Source organism: Colobus angolensis, unplaced genomic scaffold (genome assembly GCF_000951035.1).
Source record: "Colobus angolensis palliatus isolate OR3802 unplaced genomic scaffold, Cang.pa_1.0 Scaffold3, whole genome shotgun sequence".
Classification (NCBI taxonomy): Eukaryota; Metazoa; Chordata; class Mammalia; order Primates; family Cercopithecidae; genus Colobus; species Colobus angolensis.
In genome coordinates, this window is record NW_012116265.1 from 3,004,908 (window position 1) to 3,026,823 (window position 21,916).

General features: G+C 52.7%; 1 protein-coding gene across 1 annotated transcript in view; it reads left to right on the plus strand.

Annotated features, from left to right (window-relative positions):
* The window catches only part of TTC7B (tetratricopeptide repeat domain 7B), a 248,079-nt gene extending 241,433 nt beyond the window's left edge, over positions 1-6,646 (plus strand). Inside the window, exon 19 of the mRNA XM_011949417.1 lies at positions 5,641-6,646. Within this exon, the coding sequence (XP_011804807.1) occupies positions 5,641-5,862 (222 nt within the window). The 3' untranslated portion in view covers positions 5,863-6,646. The remainder of the gene's footprint in view (positions 1-5,640) is intronic.
* Positions 6,647-21,916: the final 15,270 nt, after the last annotated feature.

A 21,916-nucleotide genomic window follows, 5' to 3' on the forward strand; every position in this document is an offset into this window, starting at 1 on the left:
GGGAGGGGAGAGGGCCCAGTGTCAAGCGTACATACAGCACAGCTGCAGGCCTCAGCTCTGCCGCTAGCCACCTGTACAAGGGTTGTAGGCACGTCATCTGGTCTGTGAAACTCAAGCGCCAGCAGCACTGACTCCTGGAAGTGAGAATGGATGGAACGAGACCTTAGTGCTCAGTGCTGTTGGTGATTTGCACTGGACCCCGAGCTCTTTGAGAGCAGGCCTGCGCTTACCCACTCTGTCCAGCACCAAGCAATCACTTGGTGGGTTTTGTTGGGTTTGATGTGGGGGCAGGGAGTGGCAGGTTATATATGGTTATATATGGTAATATGTCATTATCGGAATCTGCCTCCTGCAGGCTGATGGCTGGGAGCAGGAGCTGTGTGCTGCTGGGCAGCGCTGCTGGTTGGGGGCAGTGTGACCTCCTGGCTCTGCAGGAATGGTGCATTATGGCCTCAGGCAGATGGACAAGGGCTCTAGCAGGAAGGCCCCAGGCTGACCGACTGACCGCAGCTGGGAGGCAGGAGGGGGCTGGGGTTGCGTCCTGCAGAAACACGCTGGCTGACAGACGAGCCTGGCTGAACCCAGGGAAGGCTGGACCCAGCTGGCGCTGACAACAGCCCCATGCCAGCCTCAGGAGTTAGGCCTTTGATCTCTGGAGGAGAGAGCAAGCCGGGCCCCTAGAATTGGAAAGGACATGAGGGCTGCAGTGCAGAAGAGCACATGGAGCCCAGGGAAGGGAAAGGAAGGAAGGTCCCTGGCCAGCACTGTGGGGCTTGGGCGGTGTGTCACTCCTGACAGCCAGACACAGGCAGGTCCCAGCGCACCTCTGGCCAGTCCTCTAGCTGTGCTGGCTCCAGGCAGTGGCTCTGACTGCAGCTGGAGCTTGTTCTGGTTGATCCCATCATGGGCTGATTTCTGAGCTGCTCCTGGCTCACTGGGGAGAGGCCTATTTTTCATTCCTGTGCCAAGCCTGAGCTGGCAGCAAGTCTGCGATGTCTCCCTAAGCAGCTCCCAGCTTTAGGAATTAATTCCACTGAACAGATTGCTCAGGAAGCTTCAAGGTCATCTGAAAATGGCAGTTCCTACGTTAGGACTACAAGTCCAGGTATATGGGCTGGAAATTTCCAAGCCAGCAAGAACCCTAGAACAGCAGAGCACTGCAGAGGCTCTCAGTGGCCAACACGGAGGGTGCTGGCTCAGATTAGCCCCTCGGGGCTGGTTCTCTGCAGCACTTTTGGGGGCGGGTAGACATGCCCCAGCCCTATACCCTGCAGCCCCCACAGTTGGCCAGATTCAGTGACCTGCCACTTTCTAATCCCAGCAGGAAGGGACTGGTGGGTTCTCCCCACTGCAGCAGGGTGCTGAGAGCAGAGCCCTCTGTATCCCACTGGGCCAAGGCCCTGGTCCTCCTGGTCTCCACGTCTCACTCATCCACTTTCTGGCAGACAGAATGGCCCAGTCCTTTGGCTCTGGCAGCCTTCCCAAGCCTCAAGATCACAGCTGGCCTGAGGCAGGGAGCCCTCCCAGTCTACAAGCAGATATACAGGATGCTTCTAAGATGCAGGTCTGAGCCAAAGGGAAGCTGTGCCTTGGAGAGGAGCAATTTCCCAATCATAACACGGGAAGGAGCAATAAAATCAGCAGTTAGTGGTCAGAGAAATGAACGGGAAGACACAGCGTGGCAGATGCCCCTTTCCTGTTGCTTGGATGTAACTGGGTTATTGCCTGAGTGCCCTGGGGCCTGCATTGAGAGAGCTCCACTGAGCTCTCCTCTGCTGGCCCAGGGCTTGCCCCTTAAAGCGACAGAGGCAATGTGGACCAGGTGGGAAGAATGGGCAGCTTCAGGACCAGGCAGACCTGGGCAAGGCTGCAGTTCAATGTTGATTGGCCCTGGGACCTGGGGCGAGAACTTGGCCTTTCTGAACCGCATCTTCTTGTATCTAAAGCAGTAGTTATAGGAGGTGGGCTAGCTACAGTGCTTAGCGTGGTGCCCGGTGGGGAAAACCCTCCACTGGGAGGAAGAAAACAGCACGGGGCTGATGCTACAGTGGCAGAGCCTAATGGGACCTGAATTATATTCTCCACCTGCAACCAAGTAAGCACAGTGGCTTGCCGCTCATCACCTATTTGCCAGAAGCATGCAGCACGTGTCTCCCTGCCGGGAGAGCCACTCAGAAACCTGTTGTGTGTGTTCAGTATCTTGATGCACCAAGAAAGCCATGCCAGGAAGGCGTGTGATGAGCTCCTGCCGTAACCGCTCCAGGCTGCTGCTCACAGCCGCTGCCCAGAAACCTCCCTTCCCTTGTGGTTACATTGGAATGTTCTAGAGTGAGCGCAGGCGATAACCTCCCCTCAAAGAAAGGGGGCAGGATCTCATTCGGCCTCATGTCCTACTGAGTACAACCTGGATGGTGGCCTCCCATTTGTTCTGCTGGCCTTTGAGGTTGGGAAGCGAGGATGTAAAGTTGTCAGATTCCCTGTTAGGGAGGTCCAAGGTGGTCCAGAGCACCGTCCTGGGAGTTGGACATGCTAATTTGCCACCCCCAGCTGGACTCCACACCCAGAAGCCCTTCAGGCAGCCACTAGGAGCCAGGAGGTGTGTCTCTGCAGTGGCCAGCTACCCTCAGCTGTTTGGCCACCCTGGAACCTTCTCTGGCAGATGCCACCAAGGACCTGGTCCTATGCAGGAGCTCCAGCATGGACACATGTTTGGATATTCATAAGAAAAGAAACACGAGGTGTTTCTGTTGTGTTCATGAGAAGGTAGAGCTGACCCTGAAGTCTGCTGTTCCTAACCCTCTCTACCCGAGGCAGCGTGGCCTCTGCATCCTCCTCACCCAGGAGAGCTCCCTGAACTGCCTCCTCCCAGAGCTGGGGGTCTCCTTCCTCCCCCTTCCACTCTGAGCCTCCACAGGGCCCACACACTGCCCTCGGCCATGGGTCTCCTTGGCTGTCACCCCAACCACGTGCTCCCTCCTGGGTGGCCATCCCAGCTCTCTTGTCGGGGGCTTATGGAAGCCAGGTAGTCTCTCAGGCCCTGGGATGCTACTTCAAGGCAGGCACATTCCTGCCGTCACACTGGCTGGTTCTGCTCCTGACAGCCACCCTGCTGCCCCCTTGCCTGTTGGTGAAGCCGGGGCCTGCGAGCAGGCTGGGCTGCCTCGTGAGTGACATGCTCACGCTGCCTAAAGGGAGGGTAAGGCTTTACTGGGAGATTCAAGATGAGATTTGAAAGAGCAGAGGGCCATAACTCATTCCTCAGTAGGAAGACTAGACATTGTAAAGATGTCAGGCTTCTCCACACTCTCCAAGAGAGGTAACACAAATGCAATTTGACTTCTAAAGGGAGTGAAGAAACTGATTTTGAAATTTATCAAAAATAGTACAGGGTAAGATTGTCAGGAAACATACTAAAAGCAAGGAGCAGTGAGGGAAAGCTCTGACTCGACCTATTAAAACATAATTTAGGGCCAGTCGCGGTAGCTCACGCCTGTAATCCCAGCACTTTGGGAGGCCGAGGCGGGCGGATCACGAGGTCAGGAGATCGAGACCATCCCAGCTAACACGGTGAAACCCCATCTCTACTAAAAAATACAAAAAAAATTAGCCGGGCCTGGTGGCATGCGCCTGTAGTCCCAGCTACTCAGGTGGCTGAGGCAGGAGAATGGCGTGAACCCGGGAGACAGAGCGAGACTCTGTCTCAAAAACAACAACAACAAAAACATGATTTGGGAGGAACAGAAATGAAAACTGTGGTGTTGATGCAGAAGTTCGATCTTGTGGCTCGTTGGAAAATAGTGAAAGGCCCCTGTTTCATGTAATAATTCACCCTAGGTTGGAGGCAGTGCCTTACAAGAGTGAGGGGAGGGAGGATGAGCTAGTTTGTGTCTAGCAAAGTAGGAGGACTCCATCACTCTCTGCCAAGATAAAGTAGTCAACTACTTAAAGGACGGAAAATTACAATAAATGGAATTGAACATGTGTCTGCCCTTTGAAAGGATAACTTTCTAAGTTTTGAAGTGGCAAAAAAAAATCATCAAAGATTAACAAATTTAATTTTTCAACTTAAAACTTTTCAAAGAAAAGAATCTCCAAAGTCAAAGAATAGGCTGGAAAATTATGGTAGCAGATGAATAGCAATCTTATGAAAGGCTCCTAAACAAAAGCATTGGAAATATTTAACTTCAATGGTTATTAAAGAAATACAGATTTCAACAAGGAGGGACATTCTGCACATATGACATTAGCAGAAAGAGAGTCATGATACAAGGGGGCAGGTGACCACACAAACTGCTGATAGCTGAAAAAGTGAGGCAACCTTTGGGGATAAAATTTGCAAAATGTTTGGGGAATGCTAAAGAGAGTCATATCCTCTTACCCAGTGAGCCTACTTTGGGGAGATTTGCCCTAAGGGGAGGACCTCCAAATAGTTGTCAAGCCTGTTCCACTGAACGTCCTCCAGGGCCACTAAAAGGAGCCCATGGGGGACACCGGACTCCCCTCCCCGCCACCCCCCCAGCTGTTCCTTTTTGTCTGTTTATACATAGACTGTGTGCGTGTTCTCAGTAAAATTTCATTTAACCAAAGGTTTTCAGGGATACAAAAAAGATTGGAAATCCACTGATCTAAAGAACAAAGAGGCGCTTTCTGGAAAGATGTTCATGTCTGTGCGATTCAGAACAGCAAAGAGATTGGATGTGTCCTAAATGTCTCCCCCAAGGGAGAGGTTGAGAAAGTACACACATCGCTTATAGAGGTGCACAGCTTGGAAATGTGATGATGATGAAATAGGTAGGACCAATGTGTACACCCCAACCAAGGAGAACAAAGATGACAGCTGGGCACAGCCTGGGGCAAGCAGGGACAGTGAGGTCAGGGCCTTTGTTCAGGGAAAGGGCTGTGAGCAATTTAAAAACTGTCATCATCATTTTGATAGTATAATTCCACCCGTGATGTTTCTTTAGTTTAAAAAAAAAAAAAAATGACAGGCTGGGCGCGGTGGCTCACGCCTGTAATCCCAACACTTTGGGAGGCCAAGGCGGGCAGATCATGAGGTCAGGAGAACAATACCATCCTGGCTAACACAGTGAAACCCCGTCTCTACTAAAAATACAAAAAATTAGCCAGGCGTGGTGGTGGGCACCTGTAGTCCCAGCTATTCAGGAGGCTGAGGCAGGAGAATGGTGTGAACCTGGGAGGCAGAGTTTGCAGTGAGCCGAGATTGCACCACTGCACTCCAGGCTGGGCGACAGAGCGAGACTCTGTCTCAAAAAAAAAAACAAAAGACAAAAAACCACAGTCCTGTCCCATGCTGACGCCGCACTGGGTCAGTGCGGACTGTGGACTTCCAATTGGTTCATTCATGGTTCTTAAGTTTTCAGATGAACCATATGAAGTTGCCATTTTGAAATTCAAAACATGGCTGAATATCAGCAATTTTGTATCAGTCAGCTCGGTGACTATTTCGACTGTTGTCCCTGAACGCAGGAAGTACTTGAGAACTTACCATGGGCCCAGCCCAATGGCGATACATTGCCGGCTCCAAGGAACTGACTGGAAACTCAAGGACAAGTAGGAGCGCAGAGCTCCTGGAGCCTCCATGGCTGACTGTCTCTCTCTCTCTCTCTCTGACCCCTCCAGGCCCTGATCCTTCACCAGCTGGGCCGCTACAGTCTGGCAGAGAAGATCCTCCGGGACGCGGTGCAGGTGAACTCGACAGCCCACGAGGTCTGGAACGGGCTGGGCGAGGTCCTCCAAGCTCAGGGCAACGACGCGGCGGCCACGGAGTGCTTCCTGACAGCCTTGGAGCTGGAGGCCAGCAGCCCCGCCGTGCCCTTCACCACCATCCCCCGCGTGCTCTGAGCAGGCGCCTGCCAGCGCCCCCCCGCCGCTCAGGCCTCAGAGGCCCTGCCGGGCACCAGGGCTTGTCCCATCACCCCAAGGGGATGAATCTGCCGCACTGAGGCCAGGGACGAGTGTTCAGTGGGCCACAGTGAACCAACCAAACCAAGCCCGAATCATTGCTCTGCCGCGTGCGTTTCTCTTGTTGTTTTTTGCCAGCCCGATGATAGTTTCTGAACCTATTGACATTGTTCAAAATGGATCATGTGCCATATTTTGTTAGTCGACAGATATCTGAGTTTTAAGTAAAATGATTATGGAATTAATCAGCAAATGTAGAAGAATATATTCAAAGTTAAAATTCAGTGGCAGAACAGATTATTTTTATCAGAGCTGTAAAGAAAACAACTGTCCTCTTCTCCCCACCACCCCTCCTGCCCCACCTTGGCCCAGAAACCAAATGTGAACTTTCTGTTTCCCACCTCAGCGCTAGTCCATGCCGGGAACCAGCTGACAATTTCTTGGTTTTACCGTCAATAATTATACCATGTGATCAATGACTGTCCTCACTTAGAACAAAGCCTGAGTCCAAGAATATTTATATTTTACCAATATATGCCTGTTACAAGAGAAGGAAATATGAGTTATTTAAGTTTAACTTTTTTATGTGAATTCAGAGTTTATTTATCGAGGGAAATATGTACAAAGAAGCTTCAAATGGAATATTTACTGACATTCCTTATACATGACAGACACTTGGCTACATGGGAAGATGATGTTAATAATAAAATGATTTTTAAATGGACTTACGGCCTGTGTCATTCGTAAAAGCTCAAAGACCTGAGAAAGGCTTAGTTCCTGGGTTGGGGAGCTGTCTGTACCTGCGGGCCCACTCTCGACATGTCAGCCCTTGACACTAGAAGGCCCAGCGTCTCTTTCCCCACTTATTTTATTTTTATTTTTTGGAGACAGGGTCTCACTCTGTTGCCCAGGCTGGAGTACAGTGGTGCGATCACAGTTCACTGCAGCCTCGACTTCCCAGGTTCAGGTGATCCTCCCCCCTCAGCCTCCTGAGTAGCTGGGACCACAGGCGCCCATTACCATGCCCGGCTAATTTTTGTTTGTTTGTTTGTTTTTGTAGAGATAGGGTCTCACTATGTTACCCAGGCTGGTCCTGAACTCCTGGACTCAAGCAGCCCTCCCACCTCAGCTTCTGAAAGTGCTGGTGTGAGCCACCATGCCTGGCCATCTCCTCACTTATAATTTGAAGATGATCCTTAGGTTTCCTGAGTCCTCGGCACCCAGGCCTCGTTTTTGCAGCAACAGCCCTGGGTTTGGTTTGGGAATTCTCCTTAGCTCTCCCCCGATGGGGCTGTGGAAGTGGAGCATGCAGTTCAGGCCTGCCCAAGCAGCCTCCTGCACTCATGGGCCACAGAGGGTCAGGAGTAAGCATGTGACCTAAAGTGGTCCAGTCAGAGCGGGAGCCGCAGGGAAGGCTGTCGCTCTTCCCTACTGCCTTTCAAGGGGAGAGGTGAGGCTGGAACTGCAGCAGCACTCTTGCCACCATGAGAAGAAGGTATAGAGGTGTTTGAGCCAAAGTCCAAATCCCACAGAGTAGACAGCAAGACCAGCAACCAGAGAGAAACTGAGCAGGTATCTGCAGTCCCTCGGGGGCAGCTGTAGGGTGGCCCCACCTTTCCAGGACCCAGGGAAATATGGAGGTCTGAGCTCTGATCTTAGGTGTCCTGAAGCCTAGAGGACTGCATTCAAACTGGACACAACCTCCCTGGCTCAGTGAGGCAGGCGGGCTAGGGGGCAGCCAAGGAGGGAGAGACAGTAAGTGGGAGCCCCAGCCTCAGCACTGACCCTGCCAGGCAGCACTTGTGGCTTTGAGTGGCCATAAGTCATGGGATTTGCATTGTAGGACCTGGGGCAGGTGCTCAGTGTGCTGGCAGCTTGCCCTGATTGGAGGCACAGGGCTGGGCACTGCCATCCCATGCAGGAGTGTGGGGCAAGGCCCACTGGATCAGGGCTAGGAAGGGAGGAGGCTGGGCCACTAAGGCAGATGGTGCAGGCGCCGTGCCAGACCTTCTCCGCCAGGCCCTCACCTCAAAGACTCCTGTGCATATCAGCCCTGTAGGGCACTGGGGCTGGCACCTCTCCATTGTCTTCATCTCCCTCGGGAGAACCACCCCTACTCTCCACCCACATGGCGCAAGGATGGACACACGGGCCCAGCCTTAACAACCAGCGCCCTCCAGCTCCCCAGTGTCAGTGACTGGTTTGGGTTTGGGCATGTGACCCAGGCTTGGCCAATGAGAAGCACTTTGGTTATGAAAACATTAGAAAAAAAGCCTCTTTCTGTCCTAACAGGATGCCAATGGGGTGCTGTGGGTGCCATTTGACATTGTATGGGGTGGCCTACCTGAGAATGATGCCAACGCAGAAAAAGAGAATGAGGAGGTGGAGGGAGAGCTGGGCCCAGGGTCACCGCTGGAGCACTGCAGCCCGAGATTTTTCCATCGTAGGAGCCCATACGGTTTCCCATCTTGCTTAGCGCAAGCACAGGGGTTTCCATCCCTTCTACCTAAAAGGTGCTTAAGAAATGCAGGAAAGTCCTGCCGTCCTTGGCACTCCGCACTTGGGCGCTCTTCCAGACTCCTCAGTCCCCCACCTTAATCCCACTCACTCACCTCATACTCTGTTTTCCAGTAAATCCTGTCTTTTCTACCCAAATCACATCTCGAATCTCTCCCATTCACCTTCATCCCCAGCACCTTGGCCCCAGCCCCACACAGTCCAATGTCAGCAGAGCCCTCTTAGAAAGGAGGATTGGGTCGGTTCCCTCTATAAACCCCTGATGGCTTTTCAAGCTCTTGCCTGGAACTGGACTCTGTGTCTCAGCCCCCTGTGCCTGGCTGTGTCCAGCCCCTCTGTGTCCTGGCCCCACTGTGCCTGGCTGCCTCTTCCTTCCCCAAGCCCTTTCGTGGCTCTGGCCTTCTTCCTAGTCTTCTGACCTGCTGAGCCTTTCCCAACTAAGGACGTTCATCCATCCATCCATCCAACCATCCATCCATTAACAGATGAGGACACAGACGCTAGATGCTAAGAGGGCAGGACACCGGCCTGGGGTCATCATGGAATGACCTGGCGGGACTGAGATTGAGGCAGGCCTGAGGGATAAACCTTTCAAAAGTGCCCAGGTCTGCCCAGTGGAGGCGTTTTTGGACAGTGAGATGCGGGAGATGCCTCGTTTGATTCCAGGACTAGTGCTAACCCTAACTTAGGCAAGGGGTTCCTGTTCCCTGGTCTTAGTCTCCCCATCTGTAACATTTCATTCATTCATTCACTCACTCATTCATCCAACAAGTATCTATGGAATGCTCACAACATGCCAGATGCTTAGTCCAGGCACTGAGGGCACAGCAATGCGTGACACAGATGCCTCATCCACTTAGGACCTACCTTCTGGTAGAAGGAAAAAGGCAGATGAGGAATATGGCAGGTGGGGTGACGCATGGAGAAAGATGAAGCCAGGGAAGGGGTGTAGGGAGTGGCAGGGCTGCCCTTTAGAGGGTGACTAGGGAAGCCTCGCTAAGAAGGTAACATCTGGCTGAAGAAAGGCAGGTAATCTGGGAGAAGGACATCTCAGGAAGCAGGAACAGCAGGTGCAAAGGCCCAGAGGGGAGGGGGATGGTCAGGTGGTGAAGGACAAGAAGAGGTCAGAAGTTTAACAGGGGCCACACAGGGTGGGGCCTTGTGGACCATGCTAACGGTGTATATTAATTACCTGTGGTTGCAGCAAATTACCATGAACTGTCTGGGCATGGTGGCTTCTGCCTGTAATCCCAGCACTTTAGGAGGCCGAGCCAGGAGAATCAGCTGAGCCCAGGAGTTCAAGACCAGCCTGGGCAACATGGTGAGACCCCTATCTCTACAAAAAAAAAAAAAATATATATATATATATATATATATCTCCAGGTTTGGTGGCATGCACCTGTAGTCCCAGCTGCTTGGGAGGCTGAGATGGGCTGATTGCCTGAGCCCAGGAGGTTCAGGCTGCAGTAAGTGGTCACGCCACTGCAGTCCAGCCTGCATGAGAGAGCAAGACCCTGTCTCTACAAATAAAATAAATTTTTAAATTTTAAATGACTGCAAACTTAGTGTCTTAACACAAATTTATTCTCTTTGTCTTGGAGGTCAGAAGTCACAAATCAAGGTTTCAGTGGGGCTGAGTTCCTTCCCCAGGCTCTGGAGGAGGACGGGCATCCCTGTCTTCTCCAGCAGCTAGAAGCTTCCTGCGGCCCTGGCTCGTGGCCGCCTTACATTGCCTTTCCTTCCTCTGTTCCATCACTGCGTCACCTTTGACCTCCTGCCTCCCTCTAAGGACTCTGCTGGTTGCAGTGGGCCCCCTGGATAGTCCAGGGCCATTGCTCCACCTCAAGAGCCTTCGTTCAATCACAACTGCATGGCCCCATCTGTCGTGGAAGGCAACAATAGTCACAGGTTCCAGGGCTCAGGATGTGGACGTCTTTGGGGGGCAGGGGGAGCACGTTATTCTGCAGGCCACAGCGTGGGAGCTGGGAGGCTGTCAGGCTCCTGCCGTCACACAGTGACCATGGTGCTTGTCAGACCAAGGGGCGTGGAGGAAGTGGCGAGAGGCACTGGACTGTGAAGATTCTGAAGACAGAGCCAAGAGGGATTGCTCACACATGGAGCTGGATGTGAGGGAGGGGAGACGCCAGGGATGAGGGTGGGGGTCTTGTCCTGAGTTACGGGAAGGATGGCACTGACCGCCAGGAGGCAGGAGAATAGGTTGGGGAGGAGAGGGGAAGGCAGGAGTCTGCTTTCAGGCAGGTTGAATACAGAATGCCTGTGGAGCCTCTGAGGCGGAGGCAGCTGGCTGGGCTGAGATGAGGCGAGAGTGTGGGAGGTGTCAGGGATGTGGGACTGGGAGCCATGGGCCTGACGGGGCCACCTCGGGACAAGCATAGACAAAGAGGAAGAGGTCAGGGCTGAGCTCCGGGGCTGGTGGGGTTTACAGGCTGGGAAATGAAGAGATCAGGAAAGAAGGCGCAGGAGCAGCTGCGAGGGAGGCGGAGAGCAGGCAGGGTGAGCTTCCTGGAGGAGGTGGGTGGGCTCTCTCAATGTCCGGAGACCCCAGCAGGGTGGCCTGAGAGCTGCCCGTGGGCCTGGCAGTGTGCAGGTTGGCAGTGACCCTAACCAGAGCCATGCTGGGGGTGGAATTTTGCCCCCCCAGATTCATAGGGTGGAACCCCCGCCCCAGTGTGACTGTAGGCCCCTTAAGGAGGTAATTTGGGTGAAGTGAGGTCATCGGGAAGGGCCCCGGCCCAGTAGGACTGGCGTCCTCACCAGAAGAGACTCCAAAGTGCAAATGAGCTCACGCTCAGCCACGCCAGGACACATGGAGAAGGCGGCCACCCGCAAGCCAGGAGGGAGCCTCGCAGGAACCCAGATGGGCTGGAACCTTTCCTTTGTTCTTTGAGCCTCCAGGACCGTGAGAAATTAAGTTCATTGTTGAAGCCACCTGTCTGTGGCGGTTTTCTTACTGCAGCCCAAGCCAAATTAGGTGGGGTCAAGCCAGGTTGGAGCCGGTGCAAGGGGGAGGAAAAGGTAAAGTCTCTTTCAAGAGCGTAGCTGCGGAGGGGAGCTGAGAGCGCTGGGTGGGAGGCCGGTGGGGAAGGGGCCGTATTGAGGGCGGGCCTCGCTGAGCACCTTGTATTTGCAGCGGGGCAGGTGTGAGGAGGGAGAGAGGGAAGCTGAGGGGGCTGCCTTGGCTGGGGGCCTGGTGGTTCCGCAGAGCAGCAGCAGGCAGGCAGAGGCCTGGGTACCCCCAGGCCAGGGAGCCCTGGGGAAGGGGCACCCACTCCTCGCTGAGCAGGGAGCCAACTTCGGGCAGGGTGGGGTGGCGAATGGACCAGGAAGGGAAGGAGGAGATGGAGGAGGGAACAGGCCCTTCTGTGAGGGAGCTGCCGCCCCAGCCAAGAGGATCTCAGGACAGAGCCAGGCTGGGGGCCTGGGCAGGTAGGGCCGGGGCAGGCCACTTCCCATCCCCAGCCCCGTTTAGGATCCATAGGCTCATCTGTCTGTCTGTCCCTCTGCCTCCTTCCAGGTCCTGCGCCCTGGGCTGTGGCCAGGGCTCTGCTCACCCTCAGGGCTGGGTAGGGACCTCCCCAGGTGGGGAAGGGAGGGAACCAAGGCCTCCCGTTATCCTCCGTGCCCCCTACGTGTTGTCATGGGCTGGGGGAAGGTGCACAGGTGGGCATGTCTGTGATCACATGGAGCAACCCCAGACTCCTCCCGATGGTCCCACGCATCGCCCCGGCGGCCACATGGTCATCATCGCAGGCCCGCACCATCTGCCTGCAGGAAGTGCCCCCTTTGCCGGGCACCCTCCCCATCATCCTTGGAGTTCTCCGCCTCTGTCCTGTCCATGCTGAGCCTGTCAACAGCCTGTCACCTGCTGCCCCAGCCCCAGCCCAGGTCCCTGCAGCACAGCCAGCTCCAGGCTGGAATGGGTGACCCAGCCCCACTGAAGGCATTTCAGGTCAGGGTCAGCCATTCTGGCCACTGTCTCCCTCCAGCGCCCCCGTACCCTCCCAGTGCTCGGCCCCCGCCACTCGGCCCCTCTCTCCGTATCTCCACCTTTCGTTCCTGCTCCTCCCCAGCCACCTCTCCAGGCCGACAGGGTGGGCATTGCCCAGTGTGGGGACATCACTCCCATTGAAGTTCCGTAAACAGTGCCTTGGGCACTGGGCCAGGTGGCTGCTCCTATCCCTCCCCTGGCCTCTGCCTGCCTCATCCATCCTGCCTACTCCAGAAGCAGCCACACACTTGACCACAAACCTTTGAGGCCTGGCCAGAGTCCTCTGGGGGAGGCGGGCAGTAGCAACCGCACTGGGCCTGAGGACCCCACATAGGAAAATGGGCCGAGCCCCAGGGCTGAGCCTCAGGGCTGCAGCCGCTCCTGCCACTAGCCTTCCTCCCACATTCGTGGTCACGCATTTCCTGCTGCCCCTGCCCACGCTGCGGCCGGATAGGAACAGAAAAAGGACATCCTGCACCATTTCAGACAGCCATGTGCTCCTCCTGAAGGCCTTTTGGGGGCCAGGCTGAGGCCCTCCCTCACGGTCACGCCCTAGGGGACCCACTCCAGCTCTGCACCTGCCAGGGGTGATCCTCACTGTGCCACTGTCCCTCCCTGGACCCAGAATCAGATGGGGACAGTCACCCCTGCCCAGCCTGCCTTCTGGGCTGAGATGTGAGTCTGCAGGCAGCTGTCAGGGGTGGTGTATGCCAGGCAGGGGACACCAGTGCCACCGCCCCTCAGGACCACCACACAGAGCCTCAGGGCCAGGCCTGCGGGCAGGGTTCCTCCTGGGTACTCAGTCCCCGAGTGGAGCTGACTATGGGGAGGTGGCAGGAAGGTGGTGGAGCACCTTCTGCAGGTCCGCCTGGAGCCAGCAGCTCCTGCTGACCCTCTGGGCCACCCACAGCCACCACCACCCTCCTCGACTCCCTCATCTCCTGCTGTTTGGCTCTTGACCCCCTGAGGACAATAGGGTTTCCTGGTGACCACTGGGCTGTGGGTCACACAGATCTGGCTGGAATCCCAGTTCCGCCTGGCCCTGTCACCTCTGATGGGGAAGCACTCTGTCTCCTCGTCTCTACGGAGGGGGAGTAACTTCCCTTACGGGCTTTTGGGGATATTAACAGAGGTCAACCTGGACAGGGCATGGAGCCTGGACCCCGGGGTGCACCGTAAAGGCTTTCTTTCTTTCTTGCACCCTCAGGCGAGGGGTGAATGGCTGCTGCGATGTGCTGAGGGGTCCCTGAAGCAGGGCAGGAAGGGCAGAGCTATCTGCAGCTGAGGCGGAGTCCGAGTCCCGCTCCGCATGGAGGAGGAGGTGAGGGGCCTGGTCAGCATGGGCACAGCTGGGGCCCTCTGTGACCACCACCACCCTTGTCTCTGCCTCCTTGACCCCATAGGGTCATCCTCAGGCCCCGGGTCCAGCCAAGGCCTGAGGAGGGTCATGCAGCCCTGTCCTGCTCGGCTCCCGTCCGCCGCTGCCTGAGTGGTGCCTGTGCCCAAGGGCTCGGACTGTGGGCCTGCTGGGCTGGAGCTTGAATCGTGGCCTGGCCACCCACTCTCCTAGGAGCCTTAGGCGAGTCACTAGTCCTCTCTGAGCCTCGATTTCCTCATCTGTGAAATGGGGAGAACAAGACAGTTGTAAAGATTCAGAGGGTGTGTAAAACGCAAGCACGTGGCTGACCAGAGCCCAGCCCTACCCGATGTGGCTCCTGTTCTGGACGTGGCAGGAGGTCAGGGTTTCCAGCCTGAGATTAGCCTGCCGTTCAGCAGTACCCAGAAAGGCACAGCTACCAGGAAGGTGGCCTCCCCAAGCCCACAGAGGCTTCCTGGGCACCCAGCCCAGCCTGAAACCTCCACCCAGGTGGCAGTGAGGCCTTCCTGCCTGTGTTCAGCCGCGGTGTATTGAGGACCCCTGACCAGACACAGGTACCTGGCCTGGGGAGCTGGCAGTCTTATTGGGGACTGGGGAGACAGACTCCAAACAGAGGGGTAAATAAATAAGATAATTACCAGCTTGGCAGAGATGATGAGAGCAAATTTTAAGTGACAGGTGGAGGGTTACTTTAGATGGGATGGTCGGGGACACCTCTGTGAGACAGTGACATGGAGTGACAAGAAGGTGCCACCCTGGAGGACTCTGGGGTTCTCCACCTTTAAGAAGGATCGTGAGCAGAAGCCCAAAAGCTTCAGGTTCTGCCACTTTCTACTACATGACTAGGACCAGCCAGTTTGCAAAAGGGCTGGCCTGTCCTCACATTGCCAGCAAGGACCAGACCATGTGAAGAGGGAAGAGCATCCTGTAATCTGCAAATACGGGATCAACTCTAAATTCTCTCCAGAGTTTCTTTTTTTTTTTTTGAGACAGAGTCTTGTTCTGTCGCCCGGGATGGAGTGCAGTGGCCGGATCTCAGCTCACTGCAAGCTCCACCTCCCGGGTTTACGCCATTCTCCTGCCTCAGCCTCCCGAGTAGCTGGGACTACAGGCGCCCGCCACCTCGCCCAGCTAGTTTTTTTTTTGCATTTTCCGTAGAGACGGGGTTTCACCGTGTTAGCCAGGATGGTCTCGATCTCCTGACCTCGTGATCCGCCCATCTCGGCCTCCCAAAGTGCTGGGATTACAGGCTTGAGCCACCGTGCCCGGCCACCAGAGTTTCTTTCTTTAATATGTTGTCCAAAGGTAACTGTGTTAATTTTTACAAATATTTTTATGTAGCAGTTTTGGTTGTTTTTTGTTTGTTTGTTTCTTTCTTTTTGTTCTATTTGAGACAGGGTCTCACTCTGTCACTCAGGCTGGAGTACAGTGGCACGAGCTCAGTTCACTGCAGCCTCCACCTCCCAGGCTCAAGTGATCCTCCCACCTCAGCCTCCTGAGTAGCTGGCAGTACAGACGCCAAGCCCCACTAATTTTTTGTAGAGATGGAGTTTCGCCATGTTGCCCAGGCTGGTCGCCAACTCCTAGGCTCAAGTGATCCGGTCCCCTCAGCCTCTCAAAGGTCTGGGATAACAGGTGTGAGTCATTGTGCTTGGCCTATGCAACAGTTTTAGAAACAAGATTAAATAAGAAAGGGACAGAGCTCAGACACAATGAGACTTTTCAGTCCAGTGTTTTCAGATTCTCTGGTTTCAACTTTGTAATTTCACTTCAAAAATTTCAACTTCAAATTTCACTTCATTGCTTTCAAAATCTTGAGCCAGCTTGTCCTTTGGATCTGGGCTGAGCCTGTCTGCACTGGCAGATGGACAGAGCTCCTGTGTAGAAATGAAGCCAGTTCACCCACGGCCCCTTTTTTTTTTTTTTTTTGAGATGGAGTTTTGCTCTTGTTGCCCAGGCTGGAGTGCGGTGGTGTGATCTCAACTCACAGCAACCTCTGCCTCCCGGGTTCAAGCGATTCTCCTGCTTCAGCCTCCTGAGTGGCTGGGATTATAGGCATGTGCCATCACGCCAGGCTATTTTTTTTTTTTTTATTTAGTAGAGACAGGGTTTCACCATGTTGGTCAGGCTGGTCTCAAACTCCTGACTTCAGGTGATCTGCCTGCCTCAGCCTCCCAAAGTGCTGGGATTACAGGCGTGAGCCACTGCACTTGACTGTCTTTTTTTTTTTTTTTTGGGTAGGCAAGCAGCTTTTTCTTTTTCTTTGTGATCATAAAACCAACACCCACTGTATCAGCTGCTTGTTGCTGCTGTAACAAATTGCCACAAATGTAGTGGCTTAGAACAACACACATTTCTTTCTTTCTTTTTTAAGTCATAACAATATATTTTAATCTCATAACAACTTCAATTGAATATAAAACTCTTTATATTTTCAGCTATTAATATTAAAATTATATCATTTTATATCCCGTATTAACAGATTTATGTAGATTTACATTTTGTTCTTCAAATTCTATAGAATTTTAATTTTTTATTTTCATAGGTTATTGGAGAACACAGTGTTTGGTTACATGAGTAAGTTCTTTAGTGGTGATTTGTGAGATTTTGGTGCACCCATCACCCGAGCAGTATCCACTGCCCCTGATAAAACAACGTGTATTTCCTGTCTTCCGTGTAGTTCTGGGAGTCAGAAGTCTAAAACGGGTCTTGTGGGGCAAAAGGCAAAGTGACGGCAGGGCTGTTCCTTCTGGAAGTACTAGGAAAGACATCAAGCCTGGCCCTTCCCAGTTTCTCGGGGGTGCGCTTGGCTCATGGTCGTATTCACAGCCAGCAGTGGCGTCACTCCGACCTCTGCTGCAGAGCGATCTCTGTGACGCCTCCTTCTCTGCCTCTGACCCTCCTGTCTCCTTCTTTCACTTGTAACAGCCTCCTGACTACATTGGTCTTACCTGGATAATCCAAGATACTCTCCCCGTCTGAAGATCCCTCATCAAACTGCATCTGCAAACCCCCTTTTGCAGGTAAGTGACCGTCTTCACAGGTTCTAGAGATTAGGATGCAGACATCTTTGGGGACCGTCGTTTCACTTACCATACTCACCATGGGGACAATTTCAGAAATACGAAGACGAAGATCATTAAATTCCACTGTTTAGTGCTCACCTTCTCAGCATTTTGGCCTATTGCTTTCCAGCATTTTCCCACGCATTTAGACTTTTTTTTCTTCTTTTTTAGACAGAGTCTCACTCTGTCGCCAGGCCGTGGTGCAGTGGCATGATCTCGGCTCACTGCAACCTCTGCCTCCTGGGTTCAAGTGATCCTCCTACCACAGCCTCCCCACTAGCTAGGACTACAGGTGCCCACCACCAGGCCCAGCTAATTTTTTGCATTTTTAGTAGAGACGGAGTTTCACCATGTTAGCCAGGATGGTCTTGATCTCCTGACCTCATGATCCACCTGTCTCGGCCTCCCAAAGTGCTGGGATTTACAGGCATGAGCCACCGCACCCAGCCAAGTATACATATTTAATGAAGTAAAATCATACTATCTATAACACTGTATGGATCTTTTCACTTAATATTCTCTTGTCGTTAAAACTCTTTCTAGATAACTTAGAGACGGCATAACCACCCCTCACATGGATGCACTGCAGACTGTTTAACCCATTCTCTATTGTCAATGATTTCAGTGGTTTCACATTGTCATACTACATACAATGGAATGGTTAATGCCAGCTCACAATTATTGAGCATTTATTATGCACCAATCATTCGACATGTATTAACTCCTCTAATCCTTATGACAATCCTATGATATGGATACAATTATTAGTGATACAGGTCCAGGTGAGAAATGAAGCCCTCTTCAGAAGATGAAGAAACTTGCCCAAGTTTGGGTGATACTACAGCAAGCCTCGAACCAGGTCACCTGACTTCAGAATCCACACTCCTAGCCACTCACATGCTCATTTTTTTCCCCAACATCTCTGATTATCTATCTTAGGATAGAATTAGGATAGGCAGAATGGCAGTTCATTGGGCTATATTTATTGAGGGCTTAGTTTGTGCATTGTCCATGGGCTCACTCAGTTAATCCTCATGATGCCAAGAAGCGGTCTGTTAACTGGCTGAAGCCACGCTGGTTAGCTCCAGTAGCTAGACTCTGCCTAGAACCTGTGTATGGTAGACAATCATTAGCGGTAGGGAGGGCTATGGCCTCTCCCTGACAAACTCACCTTGTCAGACGGTGCCCCCATAAATGCAAAGTGCAGTCAGATCCCACTATCAGAAACAGGTAACAAAGTGCAATTGGATCACACCATCAGAAACAGGTAACAAAGTGCAGTTGGATCACACCATCAGAAACAGGTAACAGCGCAGTTGGATCACACCATATCTGACCAATACCCCTCAAAACTATCAACAGTATGAAAAAAGAAAAGTTTAAGAAGCCCATGAAGACATAACTAAATATTAGGTGGTACAGGGTCCTGGATGGGAAAGGCACTATATTAGTACATCGTCATGCAGCCAATAAAGACATACCCAAGACTAGGTAATTTATAAGAAAACAGGTTTAATTGACTCACAGTTCAGCATGACTGGAGAGGCCTCAGGAAACTTACATTCATGGAGGAAGGGGAGGCAAACATGTCCTTCTTCACATGGCAGCAGGAAGAAGTGCCAAGTAAAAAGAGGGGAAAAAAACCCCTTATAAAACCATCAGATCTCATGAGAACTCACTATCATAAGAACAGCATGAGGGTAACCACCCCCATGATTCAATTACCTCCCATCTGGTCCCTCCCACGACATGTAGGGATTATGGGAACTACAATTCAAGATGAGATTTGGGTGGGGACACGGCCAAACCATATCAGGCACATTCATATTATAAGCTGCTGACATCTAAATAAAGTCTGGGGTTTGGTTACTAGTCATGTGCTGATGTCAGTTCCTCTGTTGGCACAAATGTACCAGGTAACATAAAGGGTTATATTAGGGGAAACCGAGTGAAGAGTAAGTGGGAATTCTGTATGTTATCTTTGCAACTTTTCAGTGAATCTAAAATTATCCCAAACTTAATAGTTTATTTTTTTTTAAGTAAGGTCTAGGCCAGCAAACACATGAAAAAATGTTCAACGTCATTACTCACTAGGGAAATGCAAGTCAAAACTCCAAGAGATACCACCTCACACCCACTAGAATGTCTATAATCAAAAAGACAGACAATAACAAATGTTTGTGAGGACGTGGGGGAATTGGAACCCTCATACGTTGCTGGTGGGAATGTAAAATGGTACAGCCTCTTTGGAAAACGGTTTGGCAGTTTCTTAAAAAGTTAAACATAGAATTATCCAGGAATTCCTCTCTTAGTATGTACCCCAGAGAAAAGGAAATATATGTACAGATATAAAATGCAACGACTTCTCCGCAAATGATTATAGCAGCTTTATTTGTAATAGCCAAAAACTGATCACAATCCAAATGTCCACCAACAGATCAAAGGAGAAGCGAATTGTGATCTATTTCATACGAGGGGCTTGGTGCCTGCACCAACATGGGTGAATCTCCAGATAGTGGTGACGAGTTGGAGGAGCCAGTCAAAAAAGAAAGTGCTGTGTGATTCCATTTATAGAAAACTCTAGAAAATGTGGACTAATCTAGAGTGATGGAAAGCAGACCCATGATTGCCTGGGACAAGGAGCCTTGGGGGTGGAGGGGGGCCAGGGGGAGGAGTTTCAAAGGTGATAAGGACATTTTGAGGGTGGTGGATGTGATCCCTATCTTAATTGTGGCGATGGCTTCACGGATAGATACAAATGTCAAAACATATTGAACTGTATACTTTAAATGCTTGCACTTTACCACATGCCAATCACATCTTCATAAAGCTGTCTTTTTGGTTTTTTTGTTTGTTTTTTTAAAAAAGGCCTGGAAATGGAGATGAGGACAGCCTGGCCTCAGTCTCCCCACTTGCAATGTGGGGGATCCCCATGTGCCTTGCACCCCCTGAGAGCTCCAGGCTTAGGAGGAGACCAAGGTGAGCCCTGCTTCTAGCCAGAAACCTCAAGGCCCTAACCCCCAGGGCTGGGTAGCTGCAGGGCCCAGGCTACTGCCCCTCCGGGGATGGACAGGTGTGAGGTCCCTCCAGAGGCATGACCTGTTTCCCGCAGGCCATGGCCGTGAGGAGAAGAGTGAGGAGGTCCCTTTCTTTTTTCTTCCTGAATAAAAAAATGCATGATGCTACATGTGCCTTGGGATTTTTCAACACAATTATCTAAAAATAGTGTGGGCCACCACAGCCTGATTCCTTTTTAGGAAGGATTTTGGGAGCCCAGCCTGTCCTGGCAGCCAGCTCAGGAAGTGGAGGCTTGTCTGGGTGGGGCTGGAGCTGCGGCGACCCTTCCCTTGCTCTGGCCAGGCCCACCCCGTCTCCCAGTTCTCCGAGAGCCGGGCTACCAGGAGTGCATGGTAGAGTGGCCAGTAGCTTCCTGGCTGGGCCCACAGTCCCGGTGAATTTCAGCCCTGCTGCTAGGGCACTGCGTGATTTCTCTGTGCCTCAGTTTCCCCAACAGAGAAGTAGAAGTCGTTGATCACAGTCAACAAGGCCCAGCAGAGACAGGAAAGAGGCTACTGAGGGAGGGTTGATGAGTGCCCGCTTCCCAGCCGAGCCTCTGTTCTTGCAAAGTCAGGTGAACCGTCCGGGTGTCCTGGACAACTCTTGACACCTTGCTGCCCCACCCAGGCCTTGGGACCAGCAGGGTGAGACCCAGGGCCTGGATTCCCAAGGCCAACAGTGACCAGCTCAGGTTGGCTCCACTGCTCACCCTCTGCTGACACATTCTGTCCCTGTGGGGAGATAAAGGTCACACCCTGCACGTGGACTCCTTTTTTTCTAGGGAGCATGGCGGGTTCTGGAGGCCCAGCACAGCTCCCTGTCCACCCACAAGCAAAGGCCTTGGCCCACTGCCGTGGTGCCCCCAAACACCGCGTGGCCTGTGGCTGAGGCCTGGACCATCATGCCTGTGGGCAGGGGTCAGGACACATTTTCTGATCATCTACTGTGTGGCTGGTGCTCTTCTGAACCTGAAGGCCCAGTTCTTATCTCTCAGAGTCTGTGGTCCAAGAAAGAAAAATCCAGCAACTCAAATAATTTCAAAATGACTCAGAACCTTGCATTTCTCTCTCTCTCTCTCTCTCTTTTTTTTTTTTTTTTTTTGTGAGACAGAGTCTCACTCTGTCACCCAGGCTGGAGTACAGTGGCACAGTCTTGGCTCACTGCAACCTCCGCTTCCTGGGTTCAAGTGATTATCCTGCCTCAGCCTCCTGAGCAGCTGGGATTACAGGTGTGTGCCACCACACTTGGCTAATTTCTGTATTTTTAGTAGAGTTGGGCTTTCACCATGTTAGTCAGGCCGGTCTTGAACTCCTGACCTTGTGATCCATCCGCCTCAGCTTCCCAAAGTGCTGGGATTACAGGTGTGAGTCTCCATGCCCAAAAACTTTGAGGGAGCTTTAAGCACTCAGCCCGTGGGCATCCCGCCCTTCTCTGCTCAGTGAGGCCATTGGTGACTAGCTCTGCGGAACCCATGGCCAGCCGCACCCAGACTGCAGGCTCACGTGTGTACACACAGACACGCACCGTGCACACACCCAGGTGCCACACCTCCCTGGGAGCAGGGAGGGATGGAGGGGGCTGGGCACCCTCTCGTGGTGTTGTCAGGCCTGCCTCCCATGGGCTGCTGTTGCCCAGGCAACCTCCACAGGCTCAGGGCCGGAAGCCAAAGGACCAGCTCCCTCCTCCCATGCTGTGGTGCCCGTGTGGGGCAGGGTCTCTCTTTGAGTGCTCTGGCCACAGCTCTTTTTACAGAGTAGGGGGAGGGCAGAGGGTGGCGTGGAGCACTGCTGTGGCTGCAAAAAGCGACAGGATTGGGTGGGGGCCAAAGAAGGCACTCCCTCCAGGCACATCCAGCTCCCTAGAGAGATCTCAGGGGACAGGTGATGGGGTAGGTGTTCAGAGCACACTCCAGAGGCCAGGGAAGGACTGCAGCCAGGAGAAAGGGGAGGCGCCCAGGCCTGAGAAGGA